The 18,595-nt window shown below is 44.8% G+C and overlaps 1 protein-coding gene across 1 annotated transcript in view; it reads right to left on the bottom strand.

The window, feature by feature from the left end:
* SHISA6 (shisa family member 6) overlaps positions 1-18,595 on the bottom strand; it is a 366,376-nt gene that overhangs the window by 20,471 nt on the left and 327,310 nt on the right. Inside the window, exon 5 of the mRNA XM_084838392.1 lies at positions 15,642-15,704. Coding sequence (XP_084694518.1) covers positions 15,642-15,704 — 63 coding nt within the window. The remainder of the gene's footprint in view (positions 1-15,641; positions 15,705-18,595) is intronic.

Genomic DNA, 18,595 nt, shown 5'->3' with positions numbered 1-18,595 from the left:
GGTGGAACAAGGTACTATAAGATGAGATGGCTGGCTGGCTGCCCCCCCCCCCCATAGCAGCCACACATCTCTTTTCCCCACCTCTCCTCCAGAATGTCTAATAAACAACAATCTGTGCCATGATATCACCACACTTCAGGCTTCCCCTCCCTCTCAGGCAGCAACCAATGAGGTGGAGCGGGGCAAACAATGTCTAGGAAGTGAAAATGTGTGATGTGATGACATTACACTTTATGGGGGAGAGGGGGAGAAAGAGTTGTGGAGTAGCCTGTAGGGCAGCCATGTATCTCTTATAACTTCTAGTTCTGCCGTGAGAATGAAGATTAAGCATTCATTTTCCAGGTAGCGTCATAGAACCATATGTGGTAGGGGAAATGGGAGGAGAGAACTCATATTGCTGGAGGGACAGAAAGAAAGGGGGTTTCTTTTTGAGCATGTGCTTCTGCTGCTTAGGAACCTAGGAAGGATCAGGGCAAAGGCCTGTCCTGTCCAGCATCCTGTTTCCCACCATGGCCAACCAGCTGCCCATGGGAAACTTGTAAGCAGGACACAAGTGTAATAGCACCCTCCTGCTCATGTCCCCCAACAACTGCTATACAGAGGCAGATTGGACGTAACATACAGCCATCATGACTAGTAGCCACTGATAGCCTTATCCTCCATGAATGTGTCTAATTCCCTTTTAAAGCCATCCCAGTTGCTCAGAAAAAGTAGGGGCCAAAGGACTAATGGAGGGCCCTGTGAAATAGCCAGGGCCATTGGGGAGGCAAAGGATCCTAGCAGCAACAGAAGAGGTGGAGCATGCCAAAGGCACAGCATAACAGCAGCAGGCCACTGAAAGTTGGAAGCAATGGTGATTCACCAAGGGTTATGAAGGGAAGGGATGGACTCAGTTGTTGAAATTGCTGTTTCAAAGGAGGCCGTGTCAAGCTGCGGCCCATGGATGAGAAGGAACTACTGGGTGTGGAAGCTTCACACTCAGTGGTGTTAAGGGACATTGGATTGTATTATCTAAACTCCTCATGCCAAATTTCAAGTGTGCAGGATTACTCTACATAAATCCTTAATATATTTCGGCTTCACCCCCAACTGGCGTATTGCACATCTCCAAGCCACTGCATAGGTTTGCTGGAGCATTTCCTTCCCTAGTCTTCATTCACTTTTACAGTATCACCTGAACATTTCAGGCAAAAATGCTCTTATTTTATTTATTCATTTTAAAGTTAGAAATAATCATTCTTGTCATTTTCTTTTCATAACTGCCTGTAGAGTCATGAGGTATATTTTACATTTCCTCTGATTCTACTGATTTTTCTTAGCAAATGGCACCTTAAAACCAGGCACAACATTTGTAGCAAATTGCCAGAGGGGATGTCAGAAAATGAAGACTCATTTTCTTACCTTCTGGTGACCTAAATTGAAATGCTTCAAATCTGCTCTTAGACAATTATTTTCCTGGGACTCCCATCTGCATGGGAGGAGATCACATGTTTGAATATTCTTCCATATGAGGGGTGGGGTGGGTGGGGATCCCTCAATTCCTGCCTATGGAAATCTAACATCAGGGAGAAGCCTTCTCCCTAACATACAAGCTTTTGAGTATGTCCAGTTTTGGATATAGGAGGTTTTGGATGTGAGGGAGAATTCAAACATGGGAACTGGGATTGCATGACATGATAAGCCATGGTGGTTCATAAGCTACTCTCAGTAGCTTATGAATCACCATGGTTTATTGTGTCATCTGTGAGTGGTTTTCCCCTGCCAGGGTTGCTTATTAAGCCAAAATAAGCCACTCTGATCAGCCATGGTCTACAGCAAGGTTTATTTAAATCAGTGTGGCTTATTGTTTTGTCTGGCACTCCGCAGTGGCTTAAAGAGTGATTTAAAGATTGCCTACAGAGTTGTTTGGCAAGAGTGGTCAAAACTGCTGCTGCCACTCCACTTCAGCCAGAAGATCTCTGTTTCTGACATCTCCTTAGTTGCCAGGTACAGACAGCCAATGACAAAAGCTCTAAACCACCCCTGAAAAACCGACATAGCAGTATTGTGCTACCACAGCATAATGCAAAGTAAAAATAAGGAGCTGGTTTGTATAGCACCAATCATCCTATCTCCCAAGTGCACAAGTGTGCTAGTGAGCTACTCCGACATAGTGAAAAGTAAAAAAGAAAGAGTTGCTTTGTATAGCACCAATCACCCTATCTCCAAGCATGCAACCGTGAAATAGTGACTAGGTGAAACAGCGCTACTGCAACATAGTACACAGTGGGGAAAGAAGCTTCAGTCAAAAACGTACTACTGCCAATAGGGGAAATGGCGGGGGGAAGGACGTAGGGTTTTGATGGTGCATTGGGTGCCTCCCTACTAGGGGAAGCTGTGTGTGAAGTTTTGTCCCAATCCTGAAAACTTCCAAGGGTTTAGAGGTGCCACCCCCTTTTTGGTGCAAATGGGATTTTCACTCCTTTGGGAAGCTTGGAGAGAGGAACAGGGGCGGGGAGTGGTATCCAGCACAAAGGAAGCTGGGATACCATCTCAGCCAAGTGGGAGGACTGTAGAGGGAAGAGGGGGGAGGGCAGGGAAAATAAACTATACACAGTAGCTTATTTGTCTGATTGAGTGGGGGATACAGCTGCTTATAAGCTACTGTGAGTAGCTTATAAACCACCGTGGCTTAAAGTGACAAACCTGCCCAGGATCTTTGCTTTCTGAAGTAATACGGTCCTCACATGGCTCCGCCCTGCACCATCTCTCTCTCTCTCTCTAGACATAGACATAGACATGTTGCATACATACACATGCCTTCATACACAGCCAAGGCGGAAGCTCATAGGCAAGAGATCTGGGTCCTCATGTGAGGTCATAACCATTAACATACAGCACTGAGGAGAATTTTATACATGAAATGAAAAATGGGAGCAGAGCTTGGGGCCTCTGCCTCACTTGTCCTACTGAGGGAGCTACTTTTACTGCAACAGCCTCTGTTCCATCGAGGCAACTAAAGCAGCTCCCCTTGTTATCTCCAATCTGCAAAGAATGAGCAGAGTGCCCAAGGTGAATGAGAAGCAGGAGCAGAGCCGACTGTGCACTCAGCTCGCTCTGAGTGCGCTTCACTCACCCTTTGCCTTCCTGCCCAGGAAAGGGAAAGGATGAGAAAGGGAAAGGATGAGTGAACCTGGCTGTGTGCTAGCTAGCCCCAGCCAAGTGTGCTTTGTTCGTTCTTTGCCTTCCCCTCATCAATATGGTTCCCCACTTCCGTGCTAGACGATGGCTTAGCAGTTTGTGAATGAATCTTGGGCTCCCCCTTCCTTCTCCTCCTCCGGCACAGCCTCAAGGAATTATGAAACCTTTGTTTCTATTTTTTAGCTAACTGTAGTTTTTGTTACGTCCAAAACCAGACAAACTGTGGTTAGTCCTTACCATGGTTTACTGAAACAAGCCAAACTGTGGTTTATGAAGTTGGCTTGTTTAGTCATAGTTAAGATTAACCACAGTTTAGAGTGTGGACATTACACTAAACTATGGTAATTGAATACAGAAGCAGAAATTTTTTCCTTGCGGCCACTTTGGAGGAGAAGAGGGGAACACACGAGCCCAAGGCTTGTGCACATAAGTAACATTTGAACCAGGGGACTATGTTGGTTTAAGCTGAGACAGAGGGCGATCTACATTGCACTCACCATTGCAATGAATTCGGTGTCCCGTCGGGTTAAACGCTCTCGCATTAAAACATGATTATTCACACTCGCCCATTTTCCCCGTTGCAGTGCTTCATTGAATGCACAAGCTTGGTTCACACTCAAGCGCTGTGCTGTTTTCCTGCTGTTTTCCTGACCCCGCTTAGCTTCCGAGATCAGACAAGCGTGCACACATCCAGGCCTTTGCTTGTTGCTGAGGAAACAGGGGCTGCTGAGGAAGCTATGTGATCAGTAGCCAGAAGAAGACATGGGGCTGTTGAGAGCTGTGATTGGACAGGAGGGAAATACAAACACCGCCGTATATGGACAGGCAGGGGAGGGGACTACGACTGGATACAGTAGCGAAGGCGGAAAATCAGAGCACATTAAGGGGAAATACCGGGATATTAGGGTATTGAAAGTGGGAGCGCAGATGTGGGAAATTCTGTTTCCAATTCGAGGCGGGTACTGCGTAGTGTGAAAGGTGGGCGGTGAAACCTCATTGGAAGCGAAAAAAGGCAGTAAGTGTAGATCCAGCCATAGAAAAGGCAAGCAGAGACAATACAAGGAACTGATACAAGATATTATAATCAGACTAACAATGCACATGTTTCTGTGACTCAGACTCTACTGATCATATCAAATATAGACAGTTACCGTAGATATTTGTCTTTGTTAAATACTTAGGAAAGTACATCTGCTCTCAAAAGCACTGTGCTATTTGTCGTGAAAGAAAGGTTAATTTACAAATTCTCTTGCAAGCACATGACATAAAATCTTGTATGCAGAACCACTAGCAAGCCACACACCTTTGACCAGCCATATCTTTGAAAAAGTACTGCTGCTTTCTAAGAAGCCAAACTGCTTTGCTTCCACACACACACTTGCCCCTCGGCAGGCAGGATCAAAACAGGATGACCTAATTATAATTAGGGTAACAGCAGTTGGATAGATCAGATTAAATGCAATCCCCTTGTTAATTAACAATCATCTCTTCATCAGAAATTCAAATAAAATTGAGTGCAATCAAATTTCAGCAGCCAAACTTCTCTCTTCCAAGGGGAACAGCTATGTGAGAGGCTGAGGGCCTGCTTGAAGCCTGGATGATGACTGATGCCTAGGAAAAAAAGGATACTTCTTGCCCCTACTTTGGGGATAACCAAATACTCCAGGAGTATATGGCTGGCTTCCTTTAATGCAGGGCTAGGTAATGTGGCACCTGTGGACACAAATGCACTCTTGGACACTGTGGCCAAGTTTGCTGATGACACCAAATTATTTAGGGTAATTAAAACAAAAAGGAAGATCTCTCCAAACTTGTAAATGGGCATCAAAATGGCAAATGTGGTTCAATGTAAATAAGTGTAAATTGATGCACGTTGAGGTAAAACAATCCCAACTTCAAGTATAAAGTGTGACTGACCAAGAAAGAGATTTTGAGGTTGTGGCGGACAGCTCAATGAAAATGTTGACCCAGTGTGAGGCTGCTGTGAAAAAGGCAAATTCCATGTTAGGCATAATTAGAAAAGGAATTGAAAATAAAACTGCCAGGATCATATTCCCCTTACACAATCTGTGGTGCGACCACACTTGGAATACTGTGTACAGTTCTGGTCACTGCACCTACAAAGGATATTGTAGAGTTGGAAAAAGTGCATAAAAGGGCAACTAAAATGATCAAGGGTCTGGAGTAATTCCCCTATGAGGGAAGGTTACAATATCTCAGATTGCTAGTTTCGAAAAAAGGCGAGTGCGGGGAGACACGATAGAGGTGTACAAAATTATGCATGGTGTGGAGAAAGTGGATAGGGAGACATTTTTCTTTCTCTCTCACAATACTAGAACCTGGGGTCATCCCATGAAGCTGATTGGTGGGACATTCAGGACAGATAAATGGAAGTACTTCTTCACACAGCACATAGTTAAACTAAGGAATTTGCTACCACAGGATGTCATGATGGCCACCAATTTGGATGACTTAAAAAAGGTATACGAATTCCTGGAAGAAAAAGGCTATCAATGGCTACTAGTCCTGATGGCTATATGCTACCTCCAGTATCAGAGGCATGCCAGTGTACACCAGTTGCTGAGGAACATGGGTGGAAGGGTGCTGTTGCACTCATGTCCTGATTGTGGGTTCCTGGTCAATAGCTGGTTGGTCACTGTGTGAACAGAATGCTGGACTAGATGGACCCTTGACCTGATCCAGCAGGGCTGTTCTTTTGTTCTTATGACACTTGCCACCTGATGAGGGGCTCTACCCCTCCCTCTTTTTATTTTTTTTAAAATAACAAAGTTATTTTTTTTTACAGGCAGCTGGGGTCACTTCAAAGCACAGTGAGGGCCTCTAACTGCTCCCATACTATTTTCCCATGAATGCTTCTGGACCGCATGTGGGGCTCAGAGACATTCTGAGGAAGTTAAGATGGGGGGTGGCTGCAGGTCAATGCTTTCCTCTGCAACATGCCCACTTTGTGGTGGTGCCCAGGGCAGTTTCTTAAAGGGCTAGATATGCCCATGGGCCCAAAAAAGGTTGCCTAGACCTGTTTTAATGTAATGCTTCCAGACTTAGAGTTCAATCCAGATTTAGTCATTAAGCAGAGTGTAAATGGGATTTCCCTGAGTCTAATCTAGGCATGATCAAATCTGGATCCAATTCTTAGGCTGCATGAGAATATACAATTACCTGGTTGTAAGTCCAGTTAAACTTAATTTCACTTATTTCTGAATAGACATTGATGGGATTGTGCCGTTAGTCATGCTTCTCCTTGAGGGTCCACAGTGACTTCATATGATGTTCAATCTTGCCATCTCATGTTTGACCACCTCCAGCTTACCTTGATTCATTGATCTGACATTCCAGGTTCCTAAACAATATTGTTCTTTACAGCATCGGATTTTCTTTTCACCACCAGACACATCCACAGCTGAGTGTCCTTTCGGGTTTGGCCCAGCCGCTTCACTCTTTCTGGCGCTACTTGGAAATACCCTCTGCTCTTCCCCAGTAGCATATTGGACACCTTCCGACCTGAGGGGCTCATCTTCCGGCGTCATCTCTTTTAGCCTTGTGATACGTTCCATGGGGTTTTCTTGGCAAGAATACTGGAGTGGGTTGCCATTTCCTTCTCCAGTGGACCACATTTTGTCAGAACTCTCTGCCATGACCTGTCCGTCTTGGGTGGCCCTGCACGGCATAGCTTATGGCTTCACTGAGTTACGCAAGCCCCTTCGCCACAACAAGGCAGTGATCCATGAAGGGGACTATTTATGAAACAAGATGGCAAAGCATACCACATTTGCTTGTTGCATAGAGGCTTGCAGGCTAGATCATAATAGGAGGTATGTGCCTGGAAATAAGTTGGGCTTCAGTCTTTATTTGATTAACCAGTTAGATCAACTGATTTAAAAGAATATTTGACTAAAAAGATGGCCTCTATTTAACAGTCACTCTCTCTCTCTCTCTGCATGTGAGTGTGTGTATTTATTTATTTAATAAATACATGTCCTTCTAAAAACAGTGCAGAACAAATCATTTTGGATGAAACCCCACCTTATGCACAAGCATGAGAAAATGATTTAGGTGAGTTTTTAGACTGGTGTTCTATCTGGACTTCTTTCACAACCTAGTTAATCAACACTAATATAAAGGAAGCACAATGCAAATTTCACAGTATCTGGCGCATTATCCCTGCAAGGCTTCACTTCGAATGTCTAAACTACGTTCGGTATTGTTGGAATGGGTGTGGACAGATTGGTTTATACTTTAGTAGGAATTGTCCAGCCATTCAGGAGTTCTAGAACATGGTTCTCATACATTTCCTTTTAGCCTGGGTTTCTCATGTACAAAAAGATTAGCATGTTCAGAATGTTTTGTAGTAGTAGTGGTTTTATTATTTTTAGAAGCCTGGCCTAGTTTGCTCTGTTGTTTTATACTTCTAGCTGTTTATGACTCAGTAAAGTTTGCCAATTCCTTCCTTCACTTTCTGGATTCAGTCTGCCTTATTCAGCCACTTCTGCTAACAACCACAGCTGCACCAATAGTATGGCTGTGGATATATCTCTGATTTCTAAACAGGGCAATATGACTTTTGTGAATAATTTGGGCTCTGTTTCCAGATGGTCTTTGCTTTCTTTGCCTCTTTGATGACTGCTGTGCATGGAGCTGACAGTTGTGAACTATTTACAGTTGTGAACTATTTACAGCGGTGCCCAAATAGTGGTACAGACAGTCTTGTGCTGTGGATTTCCTTCATGTGATTAAAAGGGCCATCTGAGACATTCTAGATTTTGCTATGGAGCTATACAGAGAGTGCTTTGCAGTTCTGGAAATAAAGCGGTATTTGGAGGCCATTCACAAAGAGGTCCCAAAGAATCCATTTCTACTTGGCTTCCCATTCAGTTTTGGCTCATGTGGCTATTTTCCCTAAGCTTTCATTTGAACAGATAGTGTGCTCTCTGCATACTAATTGGCACTGTTGTGTTAGAAAAGCTTGCCTAAGTTCAGTAATCTGTGAGTGAGCCCACGCTGCATGACTCATCTGCTCCGCCATCCTTGAATTGTGGGCACATGTCTGAAATAATAACGGACCCTAGTCCAAATATGTTTGTACAATTATTCCTCACTTCTCACTTACAGCAAACATTGACCAATACAATAATCTCATCAAGAACTTCTGTAGCCTGTAGGAAGGGCTAAATCAAATGCATGCATTATTTGCAAACAAATAATTCCACAGCCCTTTGTGAGTGTGTCATGAAGACATGGAACTGATTGGTTACTGATAAAGAAAAGCACTCAAATTCCAGATCATAAGTTGGCCACCCACATCCTTGATTGTTTTCCCCAAAGCTTTGAAAAAGTATGCGATATAAGATAAATAAGATTTCACTCTGGGTACTGTTCCCTCCCTCCTTCCCCCTCATGATAAAATGCATGCTAATAATTCAAAACCAATGTGAAATACTCGGATGTGTGTGTGTGTGTGTGGGGGGGGGAATGGCAAACAAACGAACAACAGACCAGCTGGAGTCAATCAGGAGCAAGCACAGGTCTGCAATTTAAATATTTATATCTCAGCCTGTTTCCGTGCGGATAGAGAACATTTTGATGTAGAGCTGAAATAAATTTGCCTCAGAAAATATCTTCAAAATTCTCTTCTGTGAATTTCAGTAGCAAATATTCTCCATACTAATATTCGATCCATGAATGTTGAATGTTAACCATTGGTGTGTGTGTGTGTGTGTGTGTGAGAGAGAGAGAGAGATGGATTTGTGAACAGTCAGTGGATTTTGAAATGTTGTGATTTTTTGTTTCAGCTCTATTCTGATGGAAAGTGAAGTACAGGCTCTGAAGGGCAGACAGTGGGGTGGAGAGAGGAAAGAGAGCGGGAGAAATATATATGGGAGAAGGAAGGAAGGAAAGGATTCTTTTCTAGGTAAGGAGAAAGGAATGGAGATGGAGAAGAGATGGGCCCTTGGAGCTAAGTTGGGTATTTTCTTCTCCAATATCCTGAGGGTGTAGATAGACAGACATTCTAAGTATGGTGGAAGTGGTCTGAACACATGTTTTCACTCCTGAGCTCAAATGTGTATTTAAACCACTGCTTCCACACTTCAAATGTCTGCCTTCTTTAAGTTGGCTGCTTCAGGAGAGCCAATCAGATGCTGGAGAAGGCAACCCCCTGGGCTCAATCGGATAGTCTTCTCTCAGACACTGTTCTCAGCCTCCATACTGTTTGGGCCAGGAGGCAGGCCCTCTTGGAAGGACTTCCTTCACCAGCTATTCTGGTTCTGCTCCAGGGCTGTGGCTGTGGCCAGCTCTCATACCCCCAGCTTGTCTCTCCCCTTCCCAATTGTAACTCCTTTCAGCCAGTAGTCTGCCCACTGCTGGCTCCAGGTTTGGGGTAGTCCTTGGGCAAGAAGTCCTCAGAGAGTACCCTCTCTCCAAGTCTATTCCTCTCCTCCTTGCCACTGTCATCTCTGCCCATTCATCCTGCTCTCCCTTTGGGCCCAATGACATCATCGCCCAGAAGGACCATGCAAGTTGAGTAGAGGATACAGCTCCTTTCCCTTGCTTTTGTCACTGCTCACACTCTCAGGGAGGGCAGCTGAACAGGCAGTGACAGCAAGGAGGAAGAACAGCAGGGCCAAGGAGCTCTAGCATTTGGGGTGCTTGGTAGACGTAGGTTGGGATGGACACATTTCTTCTGCAGTAACAGTGGTTTTCATATGCTCATTTGCTAAGCTCCACGTAACGTGCACAGCTGCCTTTAGTGTGGGTTCTTTTTTCATTCAGTATTTTCAAATATATTGATGGGAATTAGGAGACAAAACACCTTACATTGTCTCAAATGACTAGACAAAAGCTAAAACTAAAGAAAGTTTATAGCTTTATAGGTGAGTGGGGAGTATGTGGAATGGGCACCATCTCTTCTCTGGTCTTGATCCTCTTTACATCCATACCTGCCCCTTTTCTAGATCATCCCTCTTTGGCCGGATCTACACTCACGTTTCTTTACGCTTCTGATGAGTCTTCGTTCCCCTCATTTCACATGACGCTCTTGCTGTTTCGTTTTGGAACCGCGATTTCCCCTGCCCTGTTACCGCTTTCATCACCCTGATATTCCATGATTTCATAGTAGATTTCATTCATGTGCTCTGCTTTCCCACTTTCGTTACCATACATGGGCGTTGAATTCTCCTCCCACGCCTGTTTATATACGGTGTTTGTATTTCCCTCCTGTCCAGTCACAGCTCTCAACGCCCCCATGCAGTCTTCCAGCTACTGATAGCATAGCTTCCTCAGCACTCGAAGTTGCCAACAACTTCACCAACAAGCAAAGGGCTGGATGTGCCTGCTCTTGTCTGATCTCAGAAGCTCAGCAGGATCAGCCGTGGTTAGTACTTGGATGGGAGACCATCTGGGAATCAGGCTTCCTGCATTGAGCAGGGGGTTATTCTATCCCTTCAAATGACACTAACTTTTACCTCCTTCTTCCCTCTGCTTTGGCTTTTTTTTTTTTTTTAAATTAAGGAATTATCTTCGAATCTTTGAAGAATCGTAGCTTTTCCAGCCCGATTTCTCTGCACACTTGCCTGGGCAAGCTCTGGCAACTATAAATTTTTTCACAGTCTCCTCCATGCTCGCAGTATGCTGTCCCAAACAGAAAGACACACACACATATCCAGGCAGATAGTCATCACTATTCACGGACTAACATTAATAAAGCTGCGGACAAAAACAGGGCAGTCTTCGAAGCTTCGAAGACGCAAGCAGACCCCCCCAAACCTGAGTGCTGGGGTGCCGCCACCGCCCCTCTTCCTCACGCCAGCTGTCAAGGGCTGGCGTGGGGAAAAGCGCCTTGGCAGACACCCCCCAGCCTCTCGCTCTGGCCTTCCCTAGAGTAGGCCGGGGAGGGAGCGCTGTGGTGCCACTGCCACTGCCGCCCCTCTTCCTTGTGCCAGCTGTCAAGGGCTGGTGTGGGGAAAAGTGCCTCGGCAGGCACCTCCCAGCCTCTTGCCCTGTCCTCCAGCTGGTGGGGGGAGGAGAAGAAGATAAGTACGTCCTTCTTCCCTCCACCCCCACCTGCTACAGCAGCAGCGGCAAGGGACAAGGTGGTCATTTTCCGTAAGGCCAGGAAATGACCATTACAGAAAATGACCAGCCTCTCCCGCGCCACTGCCGCTGTGGCAATGATGGGGGGAGGACGAGAGGCGCTGCCTTCTTCTCCTCTTCTTGCCGAGGGAACTGGAGTTTGGAGGGCTGATCTGGCAACTTCTCACCAAGCTTCGAGCCCCAACAGGATACTCGTACCATCTCTACACACACACAGGGATAGAAGAAGAGAGGGATGGTGGGCGGGGAATTGGCAGAAACAGCAAGAGTTACTGCCCCTCCAATGGGAGCCGCCTTCTTTAAAAGCAGGAAAAGAGCACAGAGCTACAGTGTGAACCATGCTTGTGCATTTGATGAAGTACTGGAATGGGGAAACAGAGTGAGTGTGAATAATTACGTTTTAATGCGATTGCATTTAACGCGACAGTTTACTGACTTCATTGCGATAGCGGACACAATGTAGATCGGCCCTTCTCCTTCCTTAGGCTATTCTGCTCTCTTCTGAGGGGTGTAGGCCTCAACTAGGGATGGCAGAGAATTCCGCCACGGATCTCGGTGAGGCCAAATGCCAGTGCATTCGGCCCCCCGAAACCCATGGCGGAATGAAGCCCCCCTGCCCCGCAAAAAGTGCGTGAAATGGAGCACTCACCTGCTGCCGTTCACGCTGCTCTGCGAATGGTGGCCACGTCTGCGGCTGCCATTCGCTTCACCATTTTAGCCGTGATAGGCTACGTAAATACTTACGTAGCCTATCATGGCTAACGCAGGGACGCAAATGCGTTCCCTTTTTTTTTTTTTTGCCATGATAGACTATGTAAATATTTACATAGCCTATCACGGCAAAAAAATGGGACGCAAATGGCGGTGGCTACAGCGGCCACCATTTGTGTCCCTGCGCAGCCCAGCAGCAGCCAGATATCCCTGCGGGCTGCCTCGGCCAGTGGCTTTGCGGAGTCGCCACGGAGCGGAGCCGGCCATCGAGGATTTCGGGGGGAGGGATGGAGTGCCTCCCCCCCACCGCGGATGTACGAAATGAAACAGGTAAGTAGTTTCGAACATCCCTAGCCTCAACCAGTCCTCAGTGATGCTGACACAGGCCTTGAATCTGCCTGTCATGCCCCTCCCAAACGTTGACACTCTCATAGTTCCTTCAGACAGTCAGACATGCACGCACACATGTACACTCAAACTCAAGAAATTCATGGATAGAATTACAAATCCCAAACAGGTTGTTGTCACTCTGTCTGACAATCAACCCATAAAACTGTCAGAGGAAGAAATTAAAAAGTGGTTGCCCTGAGCAGAGTTGTGTATATTATTAAGCCCATGCTCATTCAGGTAACACCTCATCAGATTTACCACTGTGTTCTAGGATCCTCATGAGAAAGAAACCACTTCCCATGACAGCTTCAAAACATTTTTAAGATGGGTTTCCTTCCTTAAGAGTCCCTGCCAGACAGTTGTGCTTATGCCATGTGCAGGGGACAGAGACTATTCCAGAAGCAGTCTCCAGACCTCAGACTGCAGGCCTGTGTGTCTAGTGGAGTTCCTTTTGTTTTAATGCTGAAACAGATTTGCTCCCCCTGACTCTCCTCCGTGAATGGTAACTTTGGATATTCAATAGATATTCTCTGGTTATCTGGATACCTGTTGAATAGTTATTTGTTTATTACATTTATATCCTGCTTTTCCTCCAAGGAGCTCAAGGCAGCACGTCTGCTTGTCTTCCCACCATTTTATTCTCACACAACCCTGTGAGTTAGGTTAGGCTGAGAGACTGTGACTGGACTAAGGTCTCCTTGAATCTCATTATATTTTACTTCAACCTTTGAACAGCCTTCAGCCTAGTGGACAGTTGGTATTTAACAGTATTTGACAGCTGACATGCAATGATATTTAATATTTGGCAGTATTTGATATCTGGCATACAATTGTATTAATATTTGAGTGCACTTGGTGCTTGATATACAATGGTATTTAGTCTTGGCACTAGTATATAGCTGGTTGGCTGTGGTATTTAGTACATGCCAGGTGACGGTTTGAGAGGTTTCATTTTTGACATTTGTCAATATCGAAATAATCAAAGCCAAGAAGACTAAAACAATTGTATGTTGAATCCTGAGGTCAAGTTTCACATTTGAAGTGTGATTAGGAAACCAGGAATTTTGTCAAATTTGTTTAAGCTCTGCTTGTAAGAAGTGTAATACATATCAAAACAATGCATGAGCTTGGAAAAAAAAACTGGGCCTCAGCTTAACTTGAATCTAAGAAGGTGTAAACTTCTTGGCCCACTGTGCAAGTGGCCAAGCTCAGGACAGCCCAGCCCAAGCCATCATGTCACTCAATTTCGAGCAGAAACTTCATCCCTCACCATGTGTGCTATTGGCTGCAAAAACTACCTGGAATATATCTGATCCAACCTTGGCCTGGTTTACTTTCTCTCTCTATCTTCTTTGCTGCCCCAAAGCTGTAACAACTGAAGGTGCCTTTCTGAACCTGACTGTTAAAAAATGGTGTTAAACCTTAGCCTTCCACATGTCCAATTTACTTCACAAAGAGTATAAATATTTGGCCTTGCTACTAGACATACCCCACCAATTCTGCAGCTGGCATTTCTTCTTTTGTTGATGTTGATGGAAAGGACAAAAACAGGAGTTACTCTGTTAGTGAAAACTACCTGTTATTTTAGTTGTGGAATGACTATGCCAATGCTTAGCAATAAAACAGATAATTTAGCAAAGTGCCAAAATAACCTTTTCAAGGCTGTGTGTCCTCCCAAGCCATTGTGCTATGGAGGCACCAGTTTAAAACGCAACACCATTTCAACTAAAGTTATCCTGGAGTTCTTCACTGGGGATGATGTAGCTATATAGTTAGTTAATAAATGCCAGCCCAGGGAAAGAAAAACATGGAGATACCATGCACTGACAGAAAAAAAGACACACACACACACACACACACATTCATCTTCATATAGTATTTGCACAAAGCTGAAACACTCACAACTGCATGTTAGGGCTACTGCAGACAGAAACAATGCAAAGACAGTAATGGTGTTTGTGGCTCCAAGGAGAAGGTGGCAAAAGGACAGAGGAAGCGCAAACAAATGAAGCAAGAAGGAGGACTAGGTGTAGGCAACAGATAAACCAAGGGCATGGATTTTTGCAGAGAATGCAGGCTATAATTCTGACCTGAAGGACAACCAAGTAGGAGCCAATAGGAAAGTCTGAGGATTTGTGCTTGATTTTGTGAATGATTTCATTTTAATAATAATTGATGATGATAATGACGACAATGACGATGATGACTGTGAGGAATAGCCAAGAGCACCTTCCTGCCTGTAGAAGCTTGAGAGCAATGAGCTGGAGTAGCCCAATGGACATGGAAGGACAAAAGTCTCCAATGCACAGGTGGTGAGAGAGGTCAAGTAGAGAAGCAGCCTTGGATTGTTCAGGAAACACGAGAGATAAGAAAATACAAAGTTTCAAGGAATATAAAAGGGAAATCGGAGTTTTGAGGTCTTAAGTTAGGATGATGGGATTCAATGAAAAGGTGAAATCTCAGAGAACCTCATTTTATAAGAAGTCAACTCACAATGCTGGTCACAATTGTCACCTGGTGACGTGGCATTCTGGAGCCAGAAAGCAGGCACAGGAGGGTCCCAGAAAGCGAAGGGATGGTGAATGTTTACAAACTAGCCCACACTACTGGCATGTACTGTATCTATGTGTGTACCAGTATACCACAAACGGAATATTGTAAGGAAGCAGGAGTGCCTAAATAGGCTGTCTGCCCACTTGCAGGCTCTGTATCCCAAAGCAGCCAGTTATGAACTTTGAATCTGCCTTTGACTAAATTTTGGCAACAGCAGTACAGGAAAATAACTCAACTGACAATGGGCATTGAAGCATCAGCAGAGCACTGACATGTGCAGATCATATGGCTTTAAGACAAAACTCTGTGTTATCTAGGCAAGCAGGTTCTCCTCTCACTGTACATCTGTTGATGCCCAAGACTCTACAAATCCAGGTAACCTGTGACCTACAAATCCAGGTAACCTGTGACCTAAGCTGAGGGAGAGGGAGGCATACACTGCTTCTAGACATATGGAAACACAGAGCAATGCTGTTTGCTGCATATGAGAGATGTGGCCATATTTAAGTTTGACCATTGTTTGCAATATGACCTAACATACAATACTATCAATGGAATAAATATTTCTCCTGCAAGAGACATTTTCATGAAATGTTCTATTCATATTGGTTTGGTTCTATACCACTAAAAGGATTACTGACAGAAAGAGGAAAGTTACAGCCTCAGTAACTTTGATCTTCTCTTGTTTATTGTCTTACCATGCGAAGGTGTCTGGTTTGCAGGGCTTAATATCAGGTGGTTATAATTTTGCTCTTGGTCGTCTGAAATTCAATGAAAAAAGAAAATTCCCTTTTAGGAACAGCTCACCAAGGCTCTGCGGACTTGCAGGTAATAATTACAGCTCACATTATTCGTGGGAAATCTCTGCATGATTAAGGATAAGAAAATGCTTAACAAAGTGGAAGTGTCTTTCATGTTACTCTCTTAAAATTTAAGTCACAAGAGAAACATGTTAATGAATAACAATACCCGTTGTGCTGAGGCCACGAACTGGATATTCAGCAAAGTAAGAAGCACATTCAAAAGCATAAGCAAACCATGGCACAGAGCTTGTCAACTAAAGAGATCTTGGGCTTCCATAACCCACAGGGCAGACTATGACTAACCCTATACATACGTTGCACGTGCGTAGAGCACTCATGTGCTGAAGAGGAGCAGGATTGTGCCACTGCCCTTCCCCTGATTCTGCATACACAGGCTAGCCCCACTCCCAATATCAATCCCTTGAGTGTGGACCTCCCCCCAGTGTGTGTGCAGCTGCTCATGCATAGGGATTTCCTTTTAGATGTCCAGGCTCAATAGGTGGATGTTCGGGGTGGGTGGGGCTAGCCTAGGCAGTAGGCAGGCAATGTCAGGGGCAGGGCCAGCAACTGATTCCTGCTTCTTCAGCATGTGAGTGCCCATGTTAATAACATGTTAATAAGGCTATAATGTGATTGTGGACACTAGTTATTTTTAGGGACGAAGTCCCAGAGGTTGACAAGTCATGGGCACCACACAGAAGCTGCTTGAAATCAAATGGCTACACATGGCAAACTGTTAGGAAGCTGTGGCTCACCACATGGATGATGTTGTTTTCTCCAACTAATCCTCCATTTTGTTTCTGCCGTTTGTGGTAGTATGGATTAAAAAATCACTTGATCTGTATGTACAGTGGGCAAGAAAATGGCTCACCAGAGCACTGATCCAAAATGCCCCCCCACTTTTGCCTACCCATTTGTGAGCAGTGAAATGTGTGTGCGGGGGAGTGTTTTTGCCATTTTCTGGAGGTGTGAGGGAAAATTTCAGGGTGCAGGCAAACTTACCTTCTGGGATGAGGTTGTGGTGGCGGTGGCAACAGTGATCCGCTAGTCCCAGGGTAGGCAGAAAGCAGATCTCCAGATGTTTTGGACTTCGCTCCCAGACACTCCTGTCACCATAGCCAATGGTCAGGAATGCTGGGAGCTGAAGTCTACCCCGCCCCCGGAGATTTACTTTCTGCTCGCCCCTGCTCTAGTCTAGGCAGCTGTCAATGACCAAGAGCATCCCTGCCGCCACTATGAAACACAGGGGGCAGCAGCAAAGAAAATTGAAAGGTGTGAATGATTTCATGCCCCCTTTTGTCTCTGATATGCTTCCAAATTCAGACTGAAAGTTGCAGCCACCAGGTGGAGCATTTTAAAGCTGTTTCCATGTGGTAGTCATCACATATACACCAGCTCAAAGTTGCAGTGTTAGCTCTGGCAGAGAACCTAGTAAACCATTTATTTATCAACCAAGTTCATTATGAACCTTACCCCCACAGTGTTCATCTCTCTGCATTGGCTTCCTAATAACTGCAGAGTCTAGCTTGATTTGTCTCCCTTTGTATACTGTCAATTATTTATTTATTTATTTATTTATTTATTTATTTCATTTCTATACCGCCCAATAGCCGAAGCTCTCTGGGTGGTTCACAAAGGACCTTTTCCTACCTGAAAAGGTGAATCTTCATCCCCATCCTAAGTGGCTTCCTTCCCTAGTTACCAGGCAACATGAGGAGACTGGGCACATCAGGCTGCCAGCTGCCTCGCCTCCAGGCAGCACTATATTGTAGCATGATGCCTTCAGAAGAACCACAGGGAGAGGTTGCTGACTTTCTCCTCAGAGCACCCACATAGACAGGGGAAACCCAGCCATATAAACTGTACAATCTCCCTGGTTCTACAAACCACAGCGCTGCACCTTCTAAACATGACACGGATGATGAAGGACAAAGAGTACTGGATATTGCCAAACGACCTGTTATGTGGGAGACCCATGACTGAATCTCCCAGTGTAATTTTCTTCTTAAAGCAGTGGTGGGAGACTGTGGGTTGGAGGAGAAGGGGTTCTTCTAACCCTTTCCCCTCAGACATTGCAGCTATCCCTCCACAGCTCCTTATAGAAGAAAAAATGGCAGAGACACCTCCCATGGGCCCTCTCAGTTGTTCAGGCCAGTTATTGGGCAATATCAGCCTGTGCTAAGCTACCTGCTGAGTGCAAACGTTGATGCAAAATAAGATGGAAGAATTACATGCAGCATTCTTACAAACAGGAAAATGTTCAGGTAAGCCAGAAGCAAACTTTCTTACTAGCTGAAATGCAAGATAGGATATGAGGAAGGCAGCTGTTACTATTCCTTATCTTGTATCTGCATAAGTTTGCAGACAAGCTGTAGCTAAGCAAGTGCACCCACTTGGGCTGAATCATTGCCACTGATTGTATTATCTGACTGCAGAGTCTTGGGCTCTGTTTTTAATACACCAATTTCTTGGCTCCAGACAGGATTAAATTGCCCAAGGGGAAATATTTCAGTGCTGGTGAGCCAGATACCTTAGCACATTTCAGATGTTATCTTGGAGACAGTTGCTGACTAAATATATGTACACTTATATATAAAGCCACTGAGAAAAGGTAAAGAAGATACGGTTAGAAAGTATTCAGCACTAAGGAGCCTCTGTTCAGATAAGCTAACTATGCACCCAAATATTCATTTTTTCCCCCTGCACTGCATCACTCCCTGTTAAGGACCAAATAGGTTGAATCCCAGAAGATCAAGATTATCCTGCTGACTGCAGTGTCAGTTAGATCTGAACTACATTTTTTGTTTTGTTTTTTTGGCCTGTGGTGCTTCAGTTTCTCAAGTTGTTAC

This window comes from Heloderma suspectum, chromosome 2, assembly GCF_057233095.1.
Source record: "Heloderma suspectum isolate Gila_16-S chromosome 2, 16-S_ref, whole genome shotgun sequence".
NCBI lineage: Eukaryota > Metazoa > Chordata > Lepidosauria > Squamata > Helodermatidae > Heloderma > Heloderma suspectum.
Note: the sequence above shows the minus strand (reverse complement) of the source record. Positions and strands in the feature narration are given on the sequence as shown.